Raw genomic sequence first — 19,245 nt, forward strand, 5'->3', positions numbered from 1 at the left:
AGATGTCTGCCTATTACACATTACGACCCTCTTCAACTGTCGGCGGTCTCTGCCTGTTAATAGACGAGGTCGGCTTGTACGCTTTTGTGCTGCACGTGTCCCTTCACGTTTCCACTGCACTATCACATCGGAAACAGTGGACCTAGGGATGTTTAGGAGTGTGGAAATCTCGCGTACAGACGTATTGACACAAGTGACACTCAATCACCTGACCACGATCGAAGTCCGTGAGTTCCGCAGAGCGCCCCATTCCGCTCTCTCACGATGTCTAATGACTACTGAGGTTGCTGATATGGAATATCTGGCAGTAGGTGGCAACTAATATGAAAAATGTATGATTTTGCGGGTGTCCGGTTTTTTTATCACACTTCACTGACCCCAGAAGATCTACAGTCTTATTTGATAGGCGGAAACCACTTTGAGATTACCGGATGATTCTGATTGTCTTAAACGAAATATTGTCAACATACAGAACAAAAAGTAGTTGTTTTACTATCGTGTTCTCCGTTTTATTCTTTTCCTGGTTTTTGGCTTTAACTGATACTGCTCTGTTAGTCAGCCAAGTGGAACCTATTTTTCCTGAAAACTGTCATGAGGCAAGTGAGCTCTGTAGGCAAACTATTTACATTCGAGGCTGTGTGAGCTCTGTGTGGAAGTGTTTAATGCACACTCGTAGTTTGCGACAGGTGTTAACTCGAAGACTGCATACACAAATGAGTAGAAATGGGCTTACGATGAAATGGATGCCCCAGAGGACTATCATTGTTTCGTACAACCAAACCGTCCAGTAAAGACAGACAACTATCTTTCTCTATTTCCATAGAAAATTGAATAATGTTGTGAGTGGAGCTGGCATAATGTAAAAACATTTTCAAAACAGAAGTGTGGAAGTATCGTTCACATAACTCCGAAATAATTTGGTTCAAGAGGTGCAAGTACTACTGAAAAAAGCTGGCCAGCAGGAAAAAAAGACTACCATGGAGACACTGTCAGCTTGCGCAAAAAATTTTGGTCGAATGTAAAATAAGTTGAAGAATGAGTGTGGTGAAGCAACTTACTGATATCTGATTGAAATTTTTGCAAGTTAGCGGCAAGTCGAAATATCGTTTAGTGAGGTGAATGACGACTCACTGCAAGCCCGAAACATGTCTGAATATTCAGTTTGCCAGGAATGCTTTAAAATTCACAATAAACATGATAACGTTGCATGGTAGTCCAGCAGTTACGGTTCGCCTACAGCCATTTATTATTACTCTGCTTTAGCTTGAATATAGAATAAAAGTTGGTCTGATAGAAAGTCATGTTTACGGCTCTCACAGAGTAACCTTAAAAAGAGGCTGCAGTTCAATGAAATTTTGGAAATAAAATTATCGTATCATTAAACTATTTACAATGCTTTGCATATGCTGACTAACGTAATTGTCAGCAAACAACCAGCAACACGAAATATGGGTATGTTTAGATGGTATTCCTATTGGATGGAACACACATTCGACATTCCTTAAGTTTCTGTAGATGGCGAAGGAGAGACAAGCCCGGGAAGATAGGGTGTTGTGTAACTTAATGGAATTTGATAATTATTGATTATTTGATATAATTTACATTCTTCCTTACTAACGAGTGTGTTTCAGTTGCTGCTTCTAGAATCATCGAATTTCAACTACTGTTGACTGCATTTTTATTCCACCTGAGAACCACGCTATTCACAGCATGAAAACTTAACACGGCTGAGAATGAATCCTAACTGTGTTAAAACTGGTTGAATGAACGCAGCTGGCAACGGGAGCAATCCATTTCAATAAACATGGTTTACCTTTCCAAGCATCCGTGGTTGTACTTAAATATTGGTTACAGCATTGCTCCTAAATTTGAGTCACTGCTAGGAAACGTATGTGTCAGCGTTTACTCCCAGTCCGAGGTAATTTCATTACGTCACTGGAAAATTCTCCATACATTAGTATGAGAGGATTTGTTTATGCTGTGTTGGCAGAAGAGCCAACACCGTGTTGCTAGAGGAGGCCGAAATGCACCCGTTTAATTACACGCAGACTGGCGTGAGGTCTGGAACAGGTCAGAGAAATAAGACTAGCAAAACAGGAGGTAACTGGTAGAATACTTAACTTTAATCTATAATTGGTGTACATCTCTCTTGACTGTACATAATTTCCACCTCAATCGCTCCAGGCAAATGCCAGGATGGTTCCTTTCAAAGGGCACGGCCGACTGCCTTCCGCGTCCTTCCCTAATCCGATGAGACCGATGACCTCGCTGTCTGGTCTCCTTCCCCGAAACAACCAACCAACCATAATTTCCATCTCAATATAAACTGGTAATGGCGCCTTGCTAGGTCGTAGCAAATGACGTAGCTGAAGGCTATGCTAACTATCGTCTCGGTAAATGAGAGCGTATTTGTCAGTGTAGCATCGCTAGCAAAGTCGGCTGTACAACTGGGGCGAGTGCTAGGAATTCTCTCTAGACCTGCCGTGTGGCGGCGCTCGGTCTGCAATCACTGATAGTGGCGACACGCTGGTCCGACGTATACTAGCGGACCGCGGCCGATTTAAAGGCTACCACCTAGCAAGTATGGTGTCTGGCGGTGACACCACAGTTTACATACGAGATACCGACAAATTGTTCATAACATTTTCTATGAAGTCTATGGTCGTGCATACTGTTCAAATGGTTCAAATGTCTCTGAACACTATGGGACTTAACTTCTGAGGTCATCAGTCCCATAGAACTTAGAACTACTAAAACCTAACTAACCTAAGGACATCACACACATCCATGCCCGAGGCAGGATTTGAACCTGCGACCGTAGCGGCCGCGCGGTTCCAGACTTTAGCGCCTAGAACCGCTCGACCACTTCGGCCGGTGTGCATACTGTATTAGTCAGTTCAAGTTAAGAAACAGTCTGGAATTAAAAAAAAACGCTTTTCTCAATAATACGCTGTCGATTCCTGCCTTCTCTTAGATAAGCCGAATGCTTCTCCAGATACACGTGTCTGATCATCTAGGATCAGAATATGTAGAGACCGAGCCATCTCTGTGCCAGGGCACACACACTTTCAACAAGTACGATGGCTGACTGGATGCAGAGTGGCAGACAAAGAATCGCTTTCACTTAATCCGACCTGCACTGACAGGTCACAAAACTGTTCAAGTACGTACATCAGGGAACTGATTAATGCTTTCTTTCTGTCTAAATTGTGCCAAATAATAAACAAATACGAATCTGAAAACAAGGAGGCTATCTTCTACAAACCTTATATATATATATATATATATATATATATATATATATATATATATATATCAACTTAACAATCCTTGTACCATTCTGTACTTTCTGTCTTACATGGGGACACGGTCTTATTATGTCAGATACGCTAATGAACACATCGTTATTTGCTCCCAAGGGATAAGTACAGTTAATTAATTGGAACTTTTTTCATAGACTTCAAGAAATGTGAATGTTGTGTGAAGTGTATCCATATAGTGTGCATACATTATGGTATTATACTACCATAATTTTTGTTTTAAAACCGCAGAAGGGTGGCTACTTTGGTTAGCGTCTCCAGGTGCCTGGTAAACTGCTCCACTACCTTCAGAATCGTCACTATTCTAGTAGCTTCGGTTGTGAAGGTATATGATAAAATCTGATTACAAAGGTATTGATTCGTGAATGACATATAGAAGTCTAGTGCTGCAAGGTGTTACTATGCAAGAGCTGGCCAGTGTACATATGTTGTAATTTTAATGTAGGCCAAGTAATCTGTAATGTTCGATGTACATGCTCAGGATTCTCATCCTGCTGTGAAAGCATATATACAGTAAAATCCAGGCACTGACAGAAAATTATACGTTAAATACAGTACAAGCTCTGCTGCCTTTGTAGAAAATATGGGATGAGGTAGGAAACCGTTCAGACACACTGCTGCTCAGAATCGCCAAGGAAAGGACTCAGGAAATGGCATAGATGACGTCCACAACTTCCCTAGGAGCATTCAGTTACCCAAGTTTCATGGCGTCTAAAACGACAGTTTGCAGTGTGACGTGCAACAGAACGATGTTCTTGACAACCTTTGACACTGCTGACATCTCCTGGACGATTCACCCCTTCTATAAGGACATTGTGGAGCTGCAACATCACAGAATGTGATATGAACCCTTCTGTGTGTAGTGCGACCGCAGTTTTTGCTCTGGACCACTAGGTGGGACCACTATGGACAATTTAAAACTATTCAAAGAAATCTGAACTTCATCCTTAGCAACAAAAAGTGTTAATGCTTTTTCAGCTCTCCTGTTTCAGACCCACCTGCAGCATCACTGTGGAGGGGTGTGACAATGATATGTGCATGAATAAAACAGAAAAGGGTGCCTACAAGACCCCCCATTCAACAAAACTCTCAGTATCATCCTTGAACCTTTGTGGAGCATATTAAAAATGTACCTTTACTGAGACGACCCTTGACCGATTCATAGGCGCCTGCACGCAAGCAACCTGTATACACATCTCAGATGCTTCATGCCCAGAATCAGGTGCTAGAGTGACAGTGGAGCACCAGGCAGCTGTAGGTTCTAAAAGGGGTTGCCTGCCTGCAGGTCCCTACGAATTGGTCAAGAGTTCTTTCTGTACAGGTAAATTTTTAAAACGATCAAAACAGGTGTGCAAGTGGCACCTAGGGTGTTGCCGAATTGGACGCCACAGGAGGACGTAACGAAAAGGGGTTGAAAAAGCCTGCTTCTTCGGATAATGTTCAAATTTCGCCGAATGGTTTTGAGGGGTCCTTGATTTGATTTGATTTGATTTTATCAGGAAAACAGAAACAACATTGGTCAAGCCCGCTGCTGCTCGCACCGAATCAGACTTTATTTTGTGGCATCATTCCCTGTGCCTTTAGTAAAGCCAACCAGTGGCCTTGAACAGTGCAGGGAGATCCTTTACCAGTGCTTTGCTAGACACAATTTCTTTACGTCTGGTTGATCCGAATATTCCGCATCTTTTAATCTCCAATACCTCGCATTCAAAATCAAGTGTGATGCGGTTTCCTCGCCCACACCACACATTCTACATTTGGGGTCTTCTATTATCCCCATTGCACGTATGCGTCTTTTTTAATTCCCATGGCCTGTCAATAATCCAACCATGTGTTTAACTTCACACTTGATGGGTCCTTAGTGGTTCTGCCCTTTATGTCAGAGCAAAAATTACATTCGCACTACACTACTAAGGGGTTAGGTCGCTTTCAATGGGGTTCCAGCCCTGCAGTGTCCTTACAGAAGGGGTGAATCGCCTGAGGGTTGTTCGCAGAGTGAAAGGGTGTCAAGAGCGTCGTTCTGTTACACGCCGCACTGTACAAGAAATTTGTGTAAATAAACGCAACAGAAGGAGTAGTTTCATTGACACCCTTTATGCCACCTCCTGAGGCCATTCTTTGTAGATACTGAGGGGCGGAGTGCCTGATAAATTTTCAGCCACCGATAAGAAAACCGCGTGATTTCAGTGCTGAGCGTCGCGGTTCTGATCTCCATCGCAAAGGCTGAAAGGGAAGGATGGAGATGGGTTAAGAGGAAGTGTGACGACCTTCCCATTGTGTGACACGTCCACAGAATTGTGGTGAAATTTTTTGACAATATAATCTCACTAACCCCTCCTTATACCTCAAACGAAGTTCTGAGCTCTGGGCTTTATTTGTATGTGTCGACACCTTACTATTTGGAGTGTTGCCTAGACCGAGGCTGACGTCAGGGGCAAAGTTGTAGGAACCTTCGAGCCGAATTTCATACTTCTTCGACGCAACGGGGGACAATAACAAGGTTTCAAAACAGTGGCCCTTCAGTTCTTTTGTGCAGTGTAGAATCATGTGCATGACCTCGGCCGCTCAGCGTATATTCGTTGTTAGGATGAGTACGGAGCCAGTGCCGGCGGAATGTATGGAGCGTTGAACTGTTGCTATCTCGCGCTGCGGATCGCGCAGCGGCACGTTCTCCGCAGCCAGAGGACAGGCGCGTCCTCGTCAACTCACGTTGGCCCGTTATCAGCTGGCGGTGTCGCTGCCGCCTGTCCGCGGCTACCGGCGCCACGCGATGGCCTCCACTCCGCCATACCCGCGCGTTTTTTGTGCGGCCGCCACGCTGCCTTAACAGAGCACACATTGTCAGGCAGCATCCCCTCACCCTTCATCTACGCACGGGCACCTTTCTCATTGTCACGTTTTATCTTTTAATGTAGTTACATCGACTACAATCTTAAACTTACAGGTACTGCTGTTGTTTCGTTTGTATCAGTAATATTAACTCCTGTTAGAAGGAATTTTATCTTAGAAAATGTTTTTGTTCCTGTCTTGTTATTTCAAATCCCCACGAACAGGTACCTGAAGCGGGTAGGGATACGTTCGGCCAATGTTCTCACAACGGCTTATAGTACAAAACGCACAAGGTAATAATTTTGATTTTAAAGCTATACATTAGTGACAGTTTCATAAAACTTCACTATACACTGGTGATTATGACAAAAGAGATGTGTACACTGTCTCTAGTATTATTAAATTTATACATTAATCTAGTAGTAAAGGAAATCAAGGATAAATTTCTACGCGTAATTAAAGTTAAGGCAGAAGAAATAAATACGTCCACGTTTGCCTATGACGTTGTAATTCAGTCAAGAAGATAAAGAGCGTGAAAGGGCTATTGAGGGGAATGCACAGTGTCTTCAAAAGAGGACATAAGATGATTAACAAAACCAAAACAAGTGTAAGGGAATGTAGTCGAATTAACTCGGGCGATGATGAAAATATTAGGACGTGAGACATTAAAAGTAGTGGACGAGGGTTTTAGCATTTAGTTAGTAAAATAAGAGATGGCCGAAGGAGAGAGCGTATAAAATGCAGGCTAAATGTAACAACAAAAGCACTTCTGCAAAAGAGAAATTTGTTAACATCGAATATAAATTTAAGTTCAAATGATTCAAATGGCTTTGAGCACTATGGGACTTAACTGCTGAGGTCATCAGCCCCTAGAACTTAGAACTACTTAAATGTAACCAACCTAAGGACATCGCACACATCCATGCCCGAGGCTGGATTCGAGCCTGCGACCGTAGCAGTCGCGCGGTTCCGGACTGAAGGGTCTAGAACCGCTCGGCCACCGCGACCGGCTAAATGTAAGTGCTAGGAGACCTTTCCTTTCCCTAGAGTATAGCCCGTACGGAAGTGAAATGCGGATAATAAAGAGTTGAGATAAGAAGAGAGTAGAAGCTTTTCAAATGCGGTACTCCAGGAGAATGCTGAATATTAAATGGGTAGATACAATAATTAACGAGGAGGAAGTGGTTGGTTGATTCGACACTTCCTTAGGCGTGAAGTAGTCGTTAATTTGGTGATGGTAGGAACTGTGTGCGTAGGATAAGGGGGGGGGGGGATGGGGTGTCGCGAGGGGGCTGGGTTAAAAATTGTAGAGGGAGACCAAGGCACGACTACAGTAAGCAAATATAAATATATGCAGGTTGCAGTAGTTATTGGAGATTAAGACTCCTGCACAGGATAAACTAGCGTGGAGTCTTCCGACTAAAGACAATGACAATAGCAGGTGGTGATGGCGGTATAAGTAGACTACAGTATTATTGGACCTGGAAACGGGGGCGCTTCGGTCGGCTTATCGCGAATTTTTATCTTGGTATTTCACGGGTACACGATGAAACACTTCATAGTTTACCCACAACTGTCTTGAAATATTTCACAGTTCAATGTGTTCTTCGTAGTCACCACTGTGATTGTTTACTGTAACTTCACCATGTGTTTCCGATAATGGCCACGCGAGGCCAAGTGCAACAGTATCTTGGTCGGGGGGTACTGCAATCAAAAAATAACATGTTCACTTTGCAGTCGCGTAGGCGTGGTGTGTTGATGGGTGTGCCGAGTGTAGGTTTAAACCTTTAACGTGTCGCCATTAAGGCAGCCCGATATCTAAAGTCCTTGTGTCTGATGAGCGGAAGCACAGAAGTAGTAATAAATCAAATTACACGTGATTAGTTAGGTATATGTGGGCCGCTGGAAAATGGAAATAATAATTGCTTGAATAAGTGGTAAAATTGATTGGAAGACTAGTTGAAAGAAATTTGAAGGTAATTCATGAATCTGCACACAATCCGATATCAACAGACCTTCAATGTCAAAACATTCAGCCGGCCGTTGTGATCGAGCGGTTCTAGGCGCTTCAGTCTGGAACCGCGCGGCCGCTACGGTCGCAGGTTCGAATCCTGCCTCGGGAATGGATGTGTGTGATGTCCTTAGGTTAGTTAGGTTTAAGTAGTTCTAAGTTCCAGGGGACTGATGACCTCAGATGTTAAGTCCCATAGTGCTCAGAGCCATCAAAACATTCAAGGCCAATAAACATAATTTTTATTACTTACGGCATCACATAAATTCCATTGTGTTTAATTGTGATTGTGAGAATGTCAATGCAGGGTCTCTCCTTCCAATATCGTCTAAATTCTTCTTATCTGCTCTGGACCTCTTGATGCAGGAGCTCGGCGGCGAGTGAATTACGGTTGAAATACACATTTTTAACAATACTGGTACGACGGATCCGTGCAAACATCCACACGTTACCACTTACCGAAACAAACAGGTGAAGATACAGGAATTAATAAATTGAAGAGCGTATTTTTTATTTTGATTCAATACATTATCATTGCTACAAAACAACTCGTTAATTTATTTGTCGGTGTCTATAACCCATTCAGTTTACATATAGCTTACATATAAGAAAAGAAAAGAGTGAAAAAATATGATTCAACACACACGCTGACTGTGGAAGTTTATTGTACATGAAATGTGATCACATTGAGGATGGGATTATGTTTACAACCATGAAGGGGGCTTATTAATCTAATTGCGGAGGAAGGTGGGGTGGAAGTAGAAAGGAAAAACATCACGGAATATATGAGATACTGTATTTTTATCTATGGTTGGTAGAATGGGCTTGTGTATGGAGACGGGTACCAATGTTGAATGGGAGTTGGCTCACATTCGTCAGGAGAGCATAGACAAGGCAAGAAAGTTCATGTGACATCTAATTTGGGTGTATAGTGAGGCATGGCATCTGGATTGGATATAGGAGGAGCGAATGTGAATAGTGGGACGGGATTATCCCATCTGCCTGCTGGATTAGTAGGTGCTCCAGGAAGAGCACAGAGGGGAAACAGAGGACATGATACAGGATGCGAGTTGTGCAAAGCAACCCGACACGGGAGACGAGGTGGAGTGCAGGGGATATGTAAGCTCTGAGCGGCGGAGATCCACAAATTGCATTTAACTCCATTTAAAACGTTTATCGAAATTACGCTCGCAGTCTAGAACTTGCAGCTTCCTTATTAGTTTCTGACAGTGACATCGAGGTTATCTCTTTTATCTCTGTCTATATATGTATTTTGTACTGTTTTCGCTAAACACCTTACTACTTAATCGGCCGTAGATCAACTTGGTGAAAATTACTCGCTCCGTCAAGGATCCTTACTCTCAATGACCGCCAAAGTCAGGCAGCAGATTCAGCGCGGCCTTCTCGTGACGGCGGATTCCCCAGCCAGCCGAGCGCCGTTTTGGGTTCGTTGTCTTGCTAGTCGTTTGGTGAGCTGGCATCGTCTGGCCCCGGCTCTATCTCTCAAGGCGCTACTTTTCCCCCCGGAACACAGATTAATTTTCACTGTACAAGCGATTACCCCCTCGTTCAGTGACCCCTCTTAATGGCTCTGTTATCTGCCTAGTCACGATCCTTGATGGGCAGCAACATGAACAACGTACAAGACATTCCCCGATAGAGAAAATCCGGAAACTCGAAGCGTGGTTAACGGTTTTCAAACCTATTTGATCAAAGCTGTTAAGTTTCGTTTCTGAAGATACAGCTTCTGGCTGTACACATCAATTCATGTCTTAGAATTTCAAATACTTACACCAACTTATTGACCTAGGAGGATATTAGACATTTTTCTGGTGATAATCACAAAATATCATACACTTCCCTGAAATCTTCTCCGATTATTTGAACAGTTGTAGTGTCATCTTGAAGCGACGTCCCCTGCTACTCACCTTCGCCTGCGATGACAATTAATAAGCTATTTGCAACACTGATCGAAGAAGCCTGTGGCACTCAGCTGAAAACACGAGGGCATTTGAAGGGCTTGGCAGAACAAAGTGATCACGAAAGAGAGAGACATTTTCAATTACCGCATGTAATATAATGGTTAAATTCAAAGACAAGAACACTGAATATGCCTAGAAAATTTATGAAGCAGACAGAACTGATCGAAAACACAGAGTGTACTTTGATCAAATTGATCCTTGCTGAGTTCAGGGTCGGTACTTTCTCCCACATATACCTTCATTTCACCTGCGAAATTAGCTGAGAATGTCTGCATTTTTATATCACACACCTAGCTTTTTTAAGAGAGAATAAGCGATGAAAAGTCAGCTGTTATTCTGAATAAAAAAACTGGCGGAAAGCGTTCATTATTCGTGTGCTTTCTTATTATTTTATGTTGTTTTTAATAATTTCAGTACTTTTGTTAGTTGAGCTGTACAAGTTTTCGTTTTGTTATCGACTGATACCGTCAGTAGGTACTTTGCCCAGCCATGTGATGGGTGTACCTGCCGATGAGCGCAATGAAATGAAATGAAATGCAACGATCGTACGGCACTGATGGCCGGCAATACCCAATTGTATTCTGACAAAAATAAATGAACCTGATAGTTTCGTTCCCCTACACAGATACTAGATACTCTCAAAATTGTCAACAGAGATAAATTTCATAGTTTAAGTCTAGAATCGATAGGTTAAAAAGTTGACACGTTTATCTTTGCCTGTTTCTCATATTTGGGACCAGATATGTAAGTATAAAATTGACTTTCAACCCTATCCCTAGATAGCGCAGTAATAGTAAAGTTTGTGAAACAAGGTTAAAGAAGCATTTCGTTTAGTTAAGACAGTACAAAATAATAATCGAAGCAGGCGAAGATTTAGAGAACGCTTTAGAGAAATCTTTTGATAGTGTTGATTGGAATACAGTCCTTGAAATTCTGGAGGTAGCAGGAATGAAATACAGAAACAAAAATGTATATACGCAACTTGTACAGAAACCAGACGTCATTCGGAAAAGTCGAAAGGCATGAAAGCGAAGTAGTGGTTGAGTAGGGCCTAAGACAGTATTTTGGCACATCCGCGACGTTATTCAATCTGTTCATGAAGCATGTTGTTTTGGAAGCCAAAGAAAAGCTTGGAGAAAGATCTAACGTTCAGGGATAAGAAATAAAAAATTTGAAGTCTACCGATGACGTCGTAAAAAATCTCTCACAAACAGCAAAGGACTCTCGCAGAGGTTTTTTTTCTCTTAGGTTTTATCTTGGCACTTTTTTCCTCTGCCGTTAAACTTTCGGCCAGTCTATCTCCAGATGAACACGTATTAATGGCTAATCGCCGAGCGGGATTAGCCGAGCGGTCTCAGGCGCTGCAGTCATGGACTGTGCGGCTGGTCCCGGCGGAGGTTCGAGTCCTCCCTCGGGAATGAGTGTGTGTGTGTTTGTCCTTAGGATAATTTAGGTTAAGTAGTGTGTAAGCTTAGGGACTGACGACCATAGCAGTTAAGTCCCATAAGATTTCACACACATTTGAACATTTAATGGCTAATCATAACCAGACATACGCAAAAACCGCAGTACCCACATCCTGCGAGACCTCACTTGGTGAAAACTAACCAATATGCAGAGATGGTAGTTGACCTTTGTGTTGGCTGAACGGAATGGATAGTGTCTTGAAATTTTTTAAGACGAATATCTACAAAAACAAACAAGGATAAGAAAGGTAGTCTTGTTAAATCGGGCGATATTCGGGGAATTAGATTAAGAAACTGATGAGTTTTGCTTTATGGGCAGTAAAATAAGTGATAGCTGAATGGAAACGACATGAAATATACACTGGAAATGTCAAGAAAACGTTTACGAAAGAAAACGAAAATTTTAAAACCGAATGTGTTGCAAAATCTTCTGTGAAGATATTTGTCGGGAGTACAGCCTTGTGCAGAATGGAAGCGTGGACGATAGGCAATTCAGACAAGAAAAGAAGAAAATGTTTTGAAACGTGGTGCTACAGAAGAATGTTAACAGTTAGATTTATAGATCGAATAATTGAGAAGAACGTTCTGAATCGAACTGAAGAAAATGAAATTTATGCCAGAACTTGACTTGACTAAAAGAAGGGATCGGTTTATAGACCACATCCAAAAGCATCAAGGAATTGCCAGGATTGTCACCTTCATGATAGGTCGTTGTGCTCATTGCTGAGCGTTGTGACCCCACGAACCAAGCGTCTCCATCTGGGACTGGGGACTGTTACCAGCTTTTCTTAGAGTCTGTTGAAGAGACGGACTGGAGATATTCTTGATTTGATACATCTACCTGGTCCTGGTACCTCCCTCGTGCCCTCGACCTTTCCTTCCACGATTATTTTCTAGAGACACCATTTCATACGCAGCGTCCTGCATCAGCACCGACCAGGTTCCCACGAAAGATTTTTTGGGGAGTGGGGAACGAGGCAGCAAACCGGAAAGCTAATTTTTCCTATTGTGACCTGTTAAATTATAATATACAGATTCGATTGAACCTTTTAACAGATCAGACTGGCAGTGGTCAAGAATTGATTTGCTGTTTTCATTCGCCTTAAAAGATTCATAAAAGTGGTAATAGCTCAAATTTCCACAAAACTGCTAGATTAATATTTATTTAATTTACAGCAGTGTTACTGCATTATCAGTCTCAATGCTACTAGAAAAACCCCATTGTATCCAGTATAAGCCTAAACCCAAACAGCCGGCCGGTGTGGCCGTGCGGTTAAAGGCGCTTCAGTCTGGAACCGCGTGACCGCTACGGTCGCAGGTTCGAATCCTGCCTCGGGCATGGATGTGTGTGATGTCATTAGGTTAGTTAGGTTTAATTAGTTCTAAGTTCTAGGCGACTGATGACCTCAGAAGTTAAGTCGCATAGTGCTCAGAGCCATTTGAACCATTTAAACCCAAACATTTTGGGAGGGGGGGGAGGGGGAGAGAGCGAGGCAGGGGCTACTGCCCCCCCCCCCCCCCCCGCCCCTTCACCTACTGCGTGCGGGCCTGGCTCCAACGCTTTTCTTGCCTCAATACGCTGGTTGTTTCTGACCTTAAGGGTCCGTGTTTCGCAACCGTAAAAGAGGACTAAAAACACGAGCGCTTTAACAAGCTGGATCTTTGTGCTTTTCGTTATCGCACTGTTGTATGGGATCTTGGTGAACTACTTCGTAGCCACTTGCAGAGATGAGGCTTGCACTGTATAGACTAGCGGAGAAAGCTGCGTCAAACCAGTCTTCAGACTGACAATACTAAGAACATGGGCAGTTTACAGAGATGACCAATTGCATACTTTGAACCTGAGGATGGTAATTACGCTCTCGTAGCAGTTCTTTTCAGGCTGTAATCAATGCTTGATGTTGCTGTTTATTGTGTTGAAAAGCTGCAAATATTAACACGTTTAAGTTCTCTGTGGTGCCTAGCAGGTTCAGGCATCAGCAAAAACTCCCAAAAAATAAGTGATCAAACGAAATTTAACAGCCTGTTGACTTAAAAGCTGCTGTAGATAACAATCTGAAGAAAAAGAACGACGGTAACAACTATAAAATACATCTCCGTACCCAATTAAATATACTGTTTGGAGATAAAAGAATCACATATGGTGTTACCAGAGGATCAGGGTACTTGGTTCTGAAAAAAAATTACAATATGTTATGTTTTATTGAAGCTGATGACTTGAAATAATTTTAGTAAAAACTGTTAAATTTAATGTAGAAATGTAGGGTGATGCACTATTGATGTAAAAACCAACAGTCACGCGATTGTCGGATCTGGTCCGCTTTTTTGTGTAACATGGAGGAAGCATGAACCGTAGAGAGAACGGAGACTAGACTGTTGCATGACAAGCAGGGGTGGAGACGAGGGCTGAGGTAGGCTGCCCCTTAAAAACCAGGATAGCGCCTCTATGCTTTGCTTTGGTTAGGAGTGACTGTCGTGTGCAGTAATTGCTAGCGCCACATCCTGCTGCCCCCCAAATGAGTGATTTAGGGCGCTAGCTCCTGGACGCCTCGAGCTCAGATTTCGCTGACGCTGTACTTTTGTTGGTGTTGCAGCCCGCTGTACTCTCGGAGCACACTGTACCCCAGCTCCATGTCCTACCTCACCACCAGCGCCGCTGACGTCGGCCAGGCCGTCGCAACGTCGCCCATGTGGACGCAAGGTACGTCTCTAATTCACCGCATCCAGTCTCTGTAAACTTACAACTTGCCCTCCCCATCATACGCTGTAATTGTCCAGAAAATGCAACTACAGAAGTACACACAGGACAGCTAAATTCGCTATTGCCTTTGCGATCTCACAGGTTTCCTCGGAGTGGCGTACTTCCTGGGGCTTAGCAAGGTCGTTGATTACATTTCATGCACGATATTTGGACGACGGACCCAACCATCGTCGTGTCCAAGTGATGCGAACTGTGTCACTCGAACTCGCGGACTGGACACCAACCATACTGTCAAGTATTGTTGGTGTCTCGCCGCTGTTTTGACTGTCTCATCAAATGTATCCGGAAGTAATGTGGACTGAAGTCAGAAGAGGCCGATCTGCCAATGTGAGAACAGGCGGGGACTGTTGGTTGGTTGATTCGGACGAGGGGACCAAACAGCGACGTCATTGATCCCATCGTATTAGTGAAGGATGGGGAAGGAAGTTGGGCGTGCCCTTTCAAAGGAACCATCCCGTCACTTGTCTCAAGCGGTTTAAGGAAATCACTGGAAACATAAATCAGGATGGTCGGACGTGGGTTTGAACCATCGTCCTCCCTAATGCGAGTGCAATGTGCTAACCACTGCGCCACCTCACTCGGTAAAGGCTGGTTGTGTTGATGTTAGAGAAGCAAATGGGTCGGTCAGGAGAGGTCAGGAACTTCGAATATGCACTAGTCGTTGAATGTCATCTGAGTAACACATCCAGCAGGGACATTCCAACCCTCATGAAGCTTACCGTAGAGACTTGTTTTTCCGGCATTGGTATAAATTTCTACTCGCTGCTTCGGTTTATACTCATAAAGCTATACTGCATGAGTCCAGTAAATTCTCTGAAATTGTGTCATTTAATTTGTATAGCTTCCCGCACCTGGGTTTCAGACTGGATTCCCCATTTACGTCAGTGCTGAGGTGCTATTCCAGAACAAGGAGTGGTGCAGTCTAGGGCGCCTTGTCACGGTTTGCGCAGCTCCTCCCGTCGGAAGTTAGTCATCCCTCGGGCATGGATATGTGTTGTCCTTAGCATCAGTTAGTTTAAGTTACATTAAGTGGTGCATAAGCCTAGGGACCGATGACCTCAGCAGTTTGGCCCCATGGGAACTTACCACAAATTTTCAAAATTTTTTCAGAACATTGAGAGCCTCAGCAATTCTCTTCGTGTACACGGGGAAATCTGAAGTAGACTGTGGCGGCAGTGAGAATTTGGATCCAGGAGGGGGCGTGCCAGGGTAATCCGTGCAGTAGTGAGAAACGGTGTGCCAAGGAGTATTAGTGGATAACGCACCAGCCTAGTAAGCAGGAGAGCACAGATTTTTACTCGCTGCTTCAGTCTGTATACATAAAAAGACTATTGGTGACGTGAACTGGAAATGCGAAGGAAAAATGCATAGCCAAATCACCACCAGGCAGACCTCATGTACTGACACACAGGGACCATCGAGAATTGTGGACGGTGGCTGAAAAAAAGAATGGAATTGATCACTCCTGAGCTCCAAACTGCTGCCCGCTGTCCAACTAGCACAGTGACTGCGCGAATGGAGTTAAAAAGGACGGGCTACACTGGCCGAACAGCTCCTCACAAGCCACACATCTCTTTAGTCAGTGATGCATGAAGTGGCGTGTAGAGTGACGCCAATGAACAGTAGGTGACTGGAAGCGAGTGATTTGGAATGGTGAATCGCGCTAATATCCTGTGGCAACGCACTGAGTGAGTTTGGGTTTGACTAATGCCTGTAGAACGTTACCTGCCATCATGTGCAGTAACAACAGTGAAGAAACGAGGAAGCAGTGTTACAGCATTGGCGTATTTTTCGTGTTTAGTGTGTAGTCCCCTTATTGTACTCAAGAAAACGCTAAATGCCGAAGGATATGACCGCAGTTTAAAATATTGTTTACTGCATACAGTAGAGAGGCAATTCGGAGACGCTGACTGTGTCAGCAGTTTACGACCCAGTCATTAAGCTGCATCTGTGACCAATAGTTTGTGAACAATAACATTTCCAAAAATAGGCTTGTCTGCTCAGTGCCCCGACCTAAACCCAGTGTAACTCCTCTGGTATGAGTTAGAACATCAACTTCACTACAAACCCCAGGGTTCAACAACGCTGCTTCCTCTGGTTTCGATTCTTGAGGAAGAATGAGTTATCATTCCTCCACAGATATTCCGACACCTTACTGAAAGTGACCCCAGCAGAGCTGAAGCAGTCATCAAGGCTAAGGTAGACACACCCCACACTACTGTCCGGATACTTTTGATCAGATGATGTATTGGCGAATTCGACTCCCTGTTCCCCTGCTCCCATTGATCCTTGCTTGTTTGTTTTTCGGAGCCCCATTGTAATTCCCTGAATCTCTCATTCTCTCAGTGTTTTCCAGCTGTGATGAATGAGATGGCTTGGACATCTCAACAAATTGTGGTTCGAACCCTGAGCCTCGTTTAAGTTGAAACCTCCGTCACGGCATTTTAGGTTTCCCGACAAATTTTTCGTGTCCCGGAAACTTAACTTTCCACCACGATACTAGTCTCGTCTTATTTCCTTTCACTATTACGAAATACGAGGTCAGTACCGTGGTGCAACTTAAGTGCGAAATTTGTGGAAATAAAGATGTCGTAAAATCTTTTCTTTTGCGGAGGGTTCAATTGTTGTTAGTAATCGTATGTCATTTAGAAACCAATTTGTAAATTACGTACATATTTTATTTTTATTTCTAAATTTACAGACACGCCGTTTTTACATAATTGTTCACATCTGCTGTAGAGTCGAAGAAGTCAAAGAGATTTCCAGGAAACGAATTTTGATGACTCTTTCCAGCAATATGCCTGAACTCCATAATAGACGCCATGTCTAACGAACCGTAACCCGTTTGTTATAATAACTAAAAAAACACCATCAGGATCATAACTTTTTATTTATCGACTACTGGTTGCAATTTGCGGTGCATATTATCTTTATGTCTGGCAACGGAAAGTGCAGTTCTGACAAACTGCACTTCGCAGTGCGATGATTCAAGACGATCTGAGACCAAGACGGCGTTTGCTTATTTTTTACAATGTATCTGAAGTCCGTTTTGGGAAGCCACAGGTGCCCTCTGCAGTGGTAATTTTTCCTCATCTGTATAATAAGTTATCCCATCTCCCATGGTTAGTCCTACGTGGCGTATCAAGTTCCCACGGTTTGTTGTTGACTTCGAGAAAGCTAAGGACTCCGATGGGGAGTTATTGTAGCATTCTTGGTCCAGGCTTCCTGGAATTGAAGTTATGGCCCACCATGCTGCTAGCTATTCTGAGCGGTGAATGCCTGGAGCGGAGTCTGTTGATTCGGATGAATTGGCAGCTGCTGGTTGTTACAGGTTTTCTTATGTTCCCTCAGTAGGCTATTCTTTGTTCCCAGGTTTGGTGGTGAAATACGGCTCATTGTAGGTAATCTGAATGCAGCAGTGGAATTAGTTGTGCCAGGAACAATCCGCCGTTTGACTTGGTTGTGTGTGCTACACTATTCTGCTGTTTAGTAGACAAGGTCATGACCTCAATTTAGCTTCAGACTTTGTTTGATGAAGCCGAAGAAGACGATTGGGCCGCCAGTCAAAGTATCGTGTATAAAATGCAGCCCAGTAACCACTGTTGTCTTGAACTGAGGAAAACTTGTATCAGACCACTTGTTTATCTAGGTTTGCAATAGAATGCATGTTTTCTTAGAAGGCACTTGAGATATTGCATGTCATTTCTGTGAGTTAATTGCGATTAGGGTCCTCTCTCTTCAGTACCGTGTTGTTATTTACTATAATTCCCGTGAATCATTCTTAAATACTGTTGAAAAGCGCATTTAGTAGACACCAAACTTATAATTGTTTACTATAGTCAAAGTCAGAAAATTTAAGAGCAGACGGTGTATCGCACATATTGACTAGACTTCTAATTTCCATATCAATCTAAGGTAGCGGCAAAACTGCATTTTCCTTCAACCAAATATCCAAATTTTTGGCCCTTCATGGATGTGGTGCCGAAAAATCAATTACTTATATGCCCTTTGTGCGAGCTGTTATTAGTTAGATTTTATTTTCGCAGTTTCTAAGGAAGGGAAACCTAGAGGAGTGAAGAACATTTAATGTTATTCTCTCCTGCGGGTCAGAGAAACCTTTCAAAATTGGCGTTGCCTTTCTCTGTACATGCCCTGCATTCACCATTACTCAAACCATAGTTGATCCCATATTCATGCCTAGAATACTTCCTGTAAGTGATGCAGTTTCTTTCTAACATCAATTAAGTCTTTGAAGTCTTCTAGATAACCGATGGCGGATTGAAACGAAAGAGTAGAAAAGCTCCTGGAGTTCTAGCGAGCGCATTTGTTTATAAATATGATGAACACTCAAATACATATATAATGTACGATATGCTGACGATATAATAAATTGCAAAGCATGTTTGGATATTTATCTCCAAAGAACACTGTAATGCAGATACAAATTAGCATTATTTATGGTTTTGAAAACACTGTTGGATTTCTTAACGGAGAAAATTAAAATAACATTTGTTCGTGAGGCTTCTCGAAACTTCTGATCGAAATGCTTATACGGTTCACAATTACTGAACTATTTGGTAAAGTGGTGGTTTATCCCCACTTGTCACCAGTTATGTGTTCGAGAAAATAGTAAGGAACTGGAATTAATAACTAGAAGAATATAGAATATCACCAGCTATGCTTCGGTGGAAGGATAGAAATAACAGAATAAAATATCTTAGATTTGCAGAGGATTTAGGCATATAAATACAAGAGCTATATGAATCAATCCTCTTGAATTCCGATGTAAAGAATATCTGAAGAAGTAACCAAATTGTAGACAGTTATAAAACATACCTGAAAAAATTAACGACAGCTATAGATCTCAAAGAGAAAG

The 19,245-nt window shown here is 42.9% G+C and overlaps 1 protein-coding gene across 1 annotated transcript in view; it reads left to right on the plus strand.

Moving 5' to 3' along the window:
- LOC124775609 (transcription factor GATA-6-like) overlaps positions 1-19,245 on the plus strand; it is a 519,105-nt gene that overhangs the window by 347,841 nt on the left and 152,019 nt on the right. The window contains exon 3 of the mRNA XM_047250439.1: positions 14,203-14,309. Coding sequence (XP_047106395.1) covers positions 14,203-14,309 — 107 coding nt within the window. The remainder of the gene's footprint in view (positions 1-14,202; positions 14,310-19,245) is intronic.

Source organism: Schistocerca piceifrons, chromosome 2, assembly GCF_021461385.2.
Source record: "Schistocerca piceifrons isolate TAMUIC-IGC-003096 chromosome 2, iqSchPice1.1, whole genome shotgun sequence".
Taxonomy (NCBI): Eukaryota; Metazoa; Arthropoda; class Insecta; order Orthoptera; family Acrididae; genus Schistocerca; species Schistocerca piceifrons.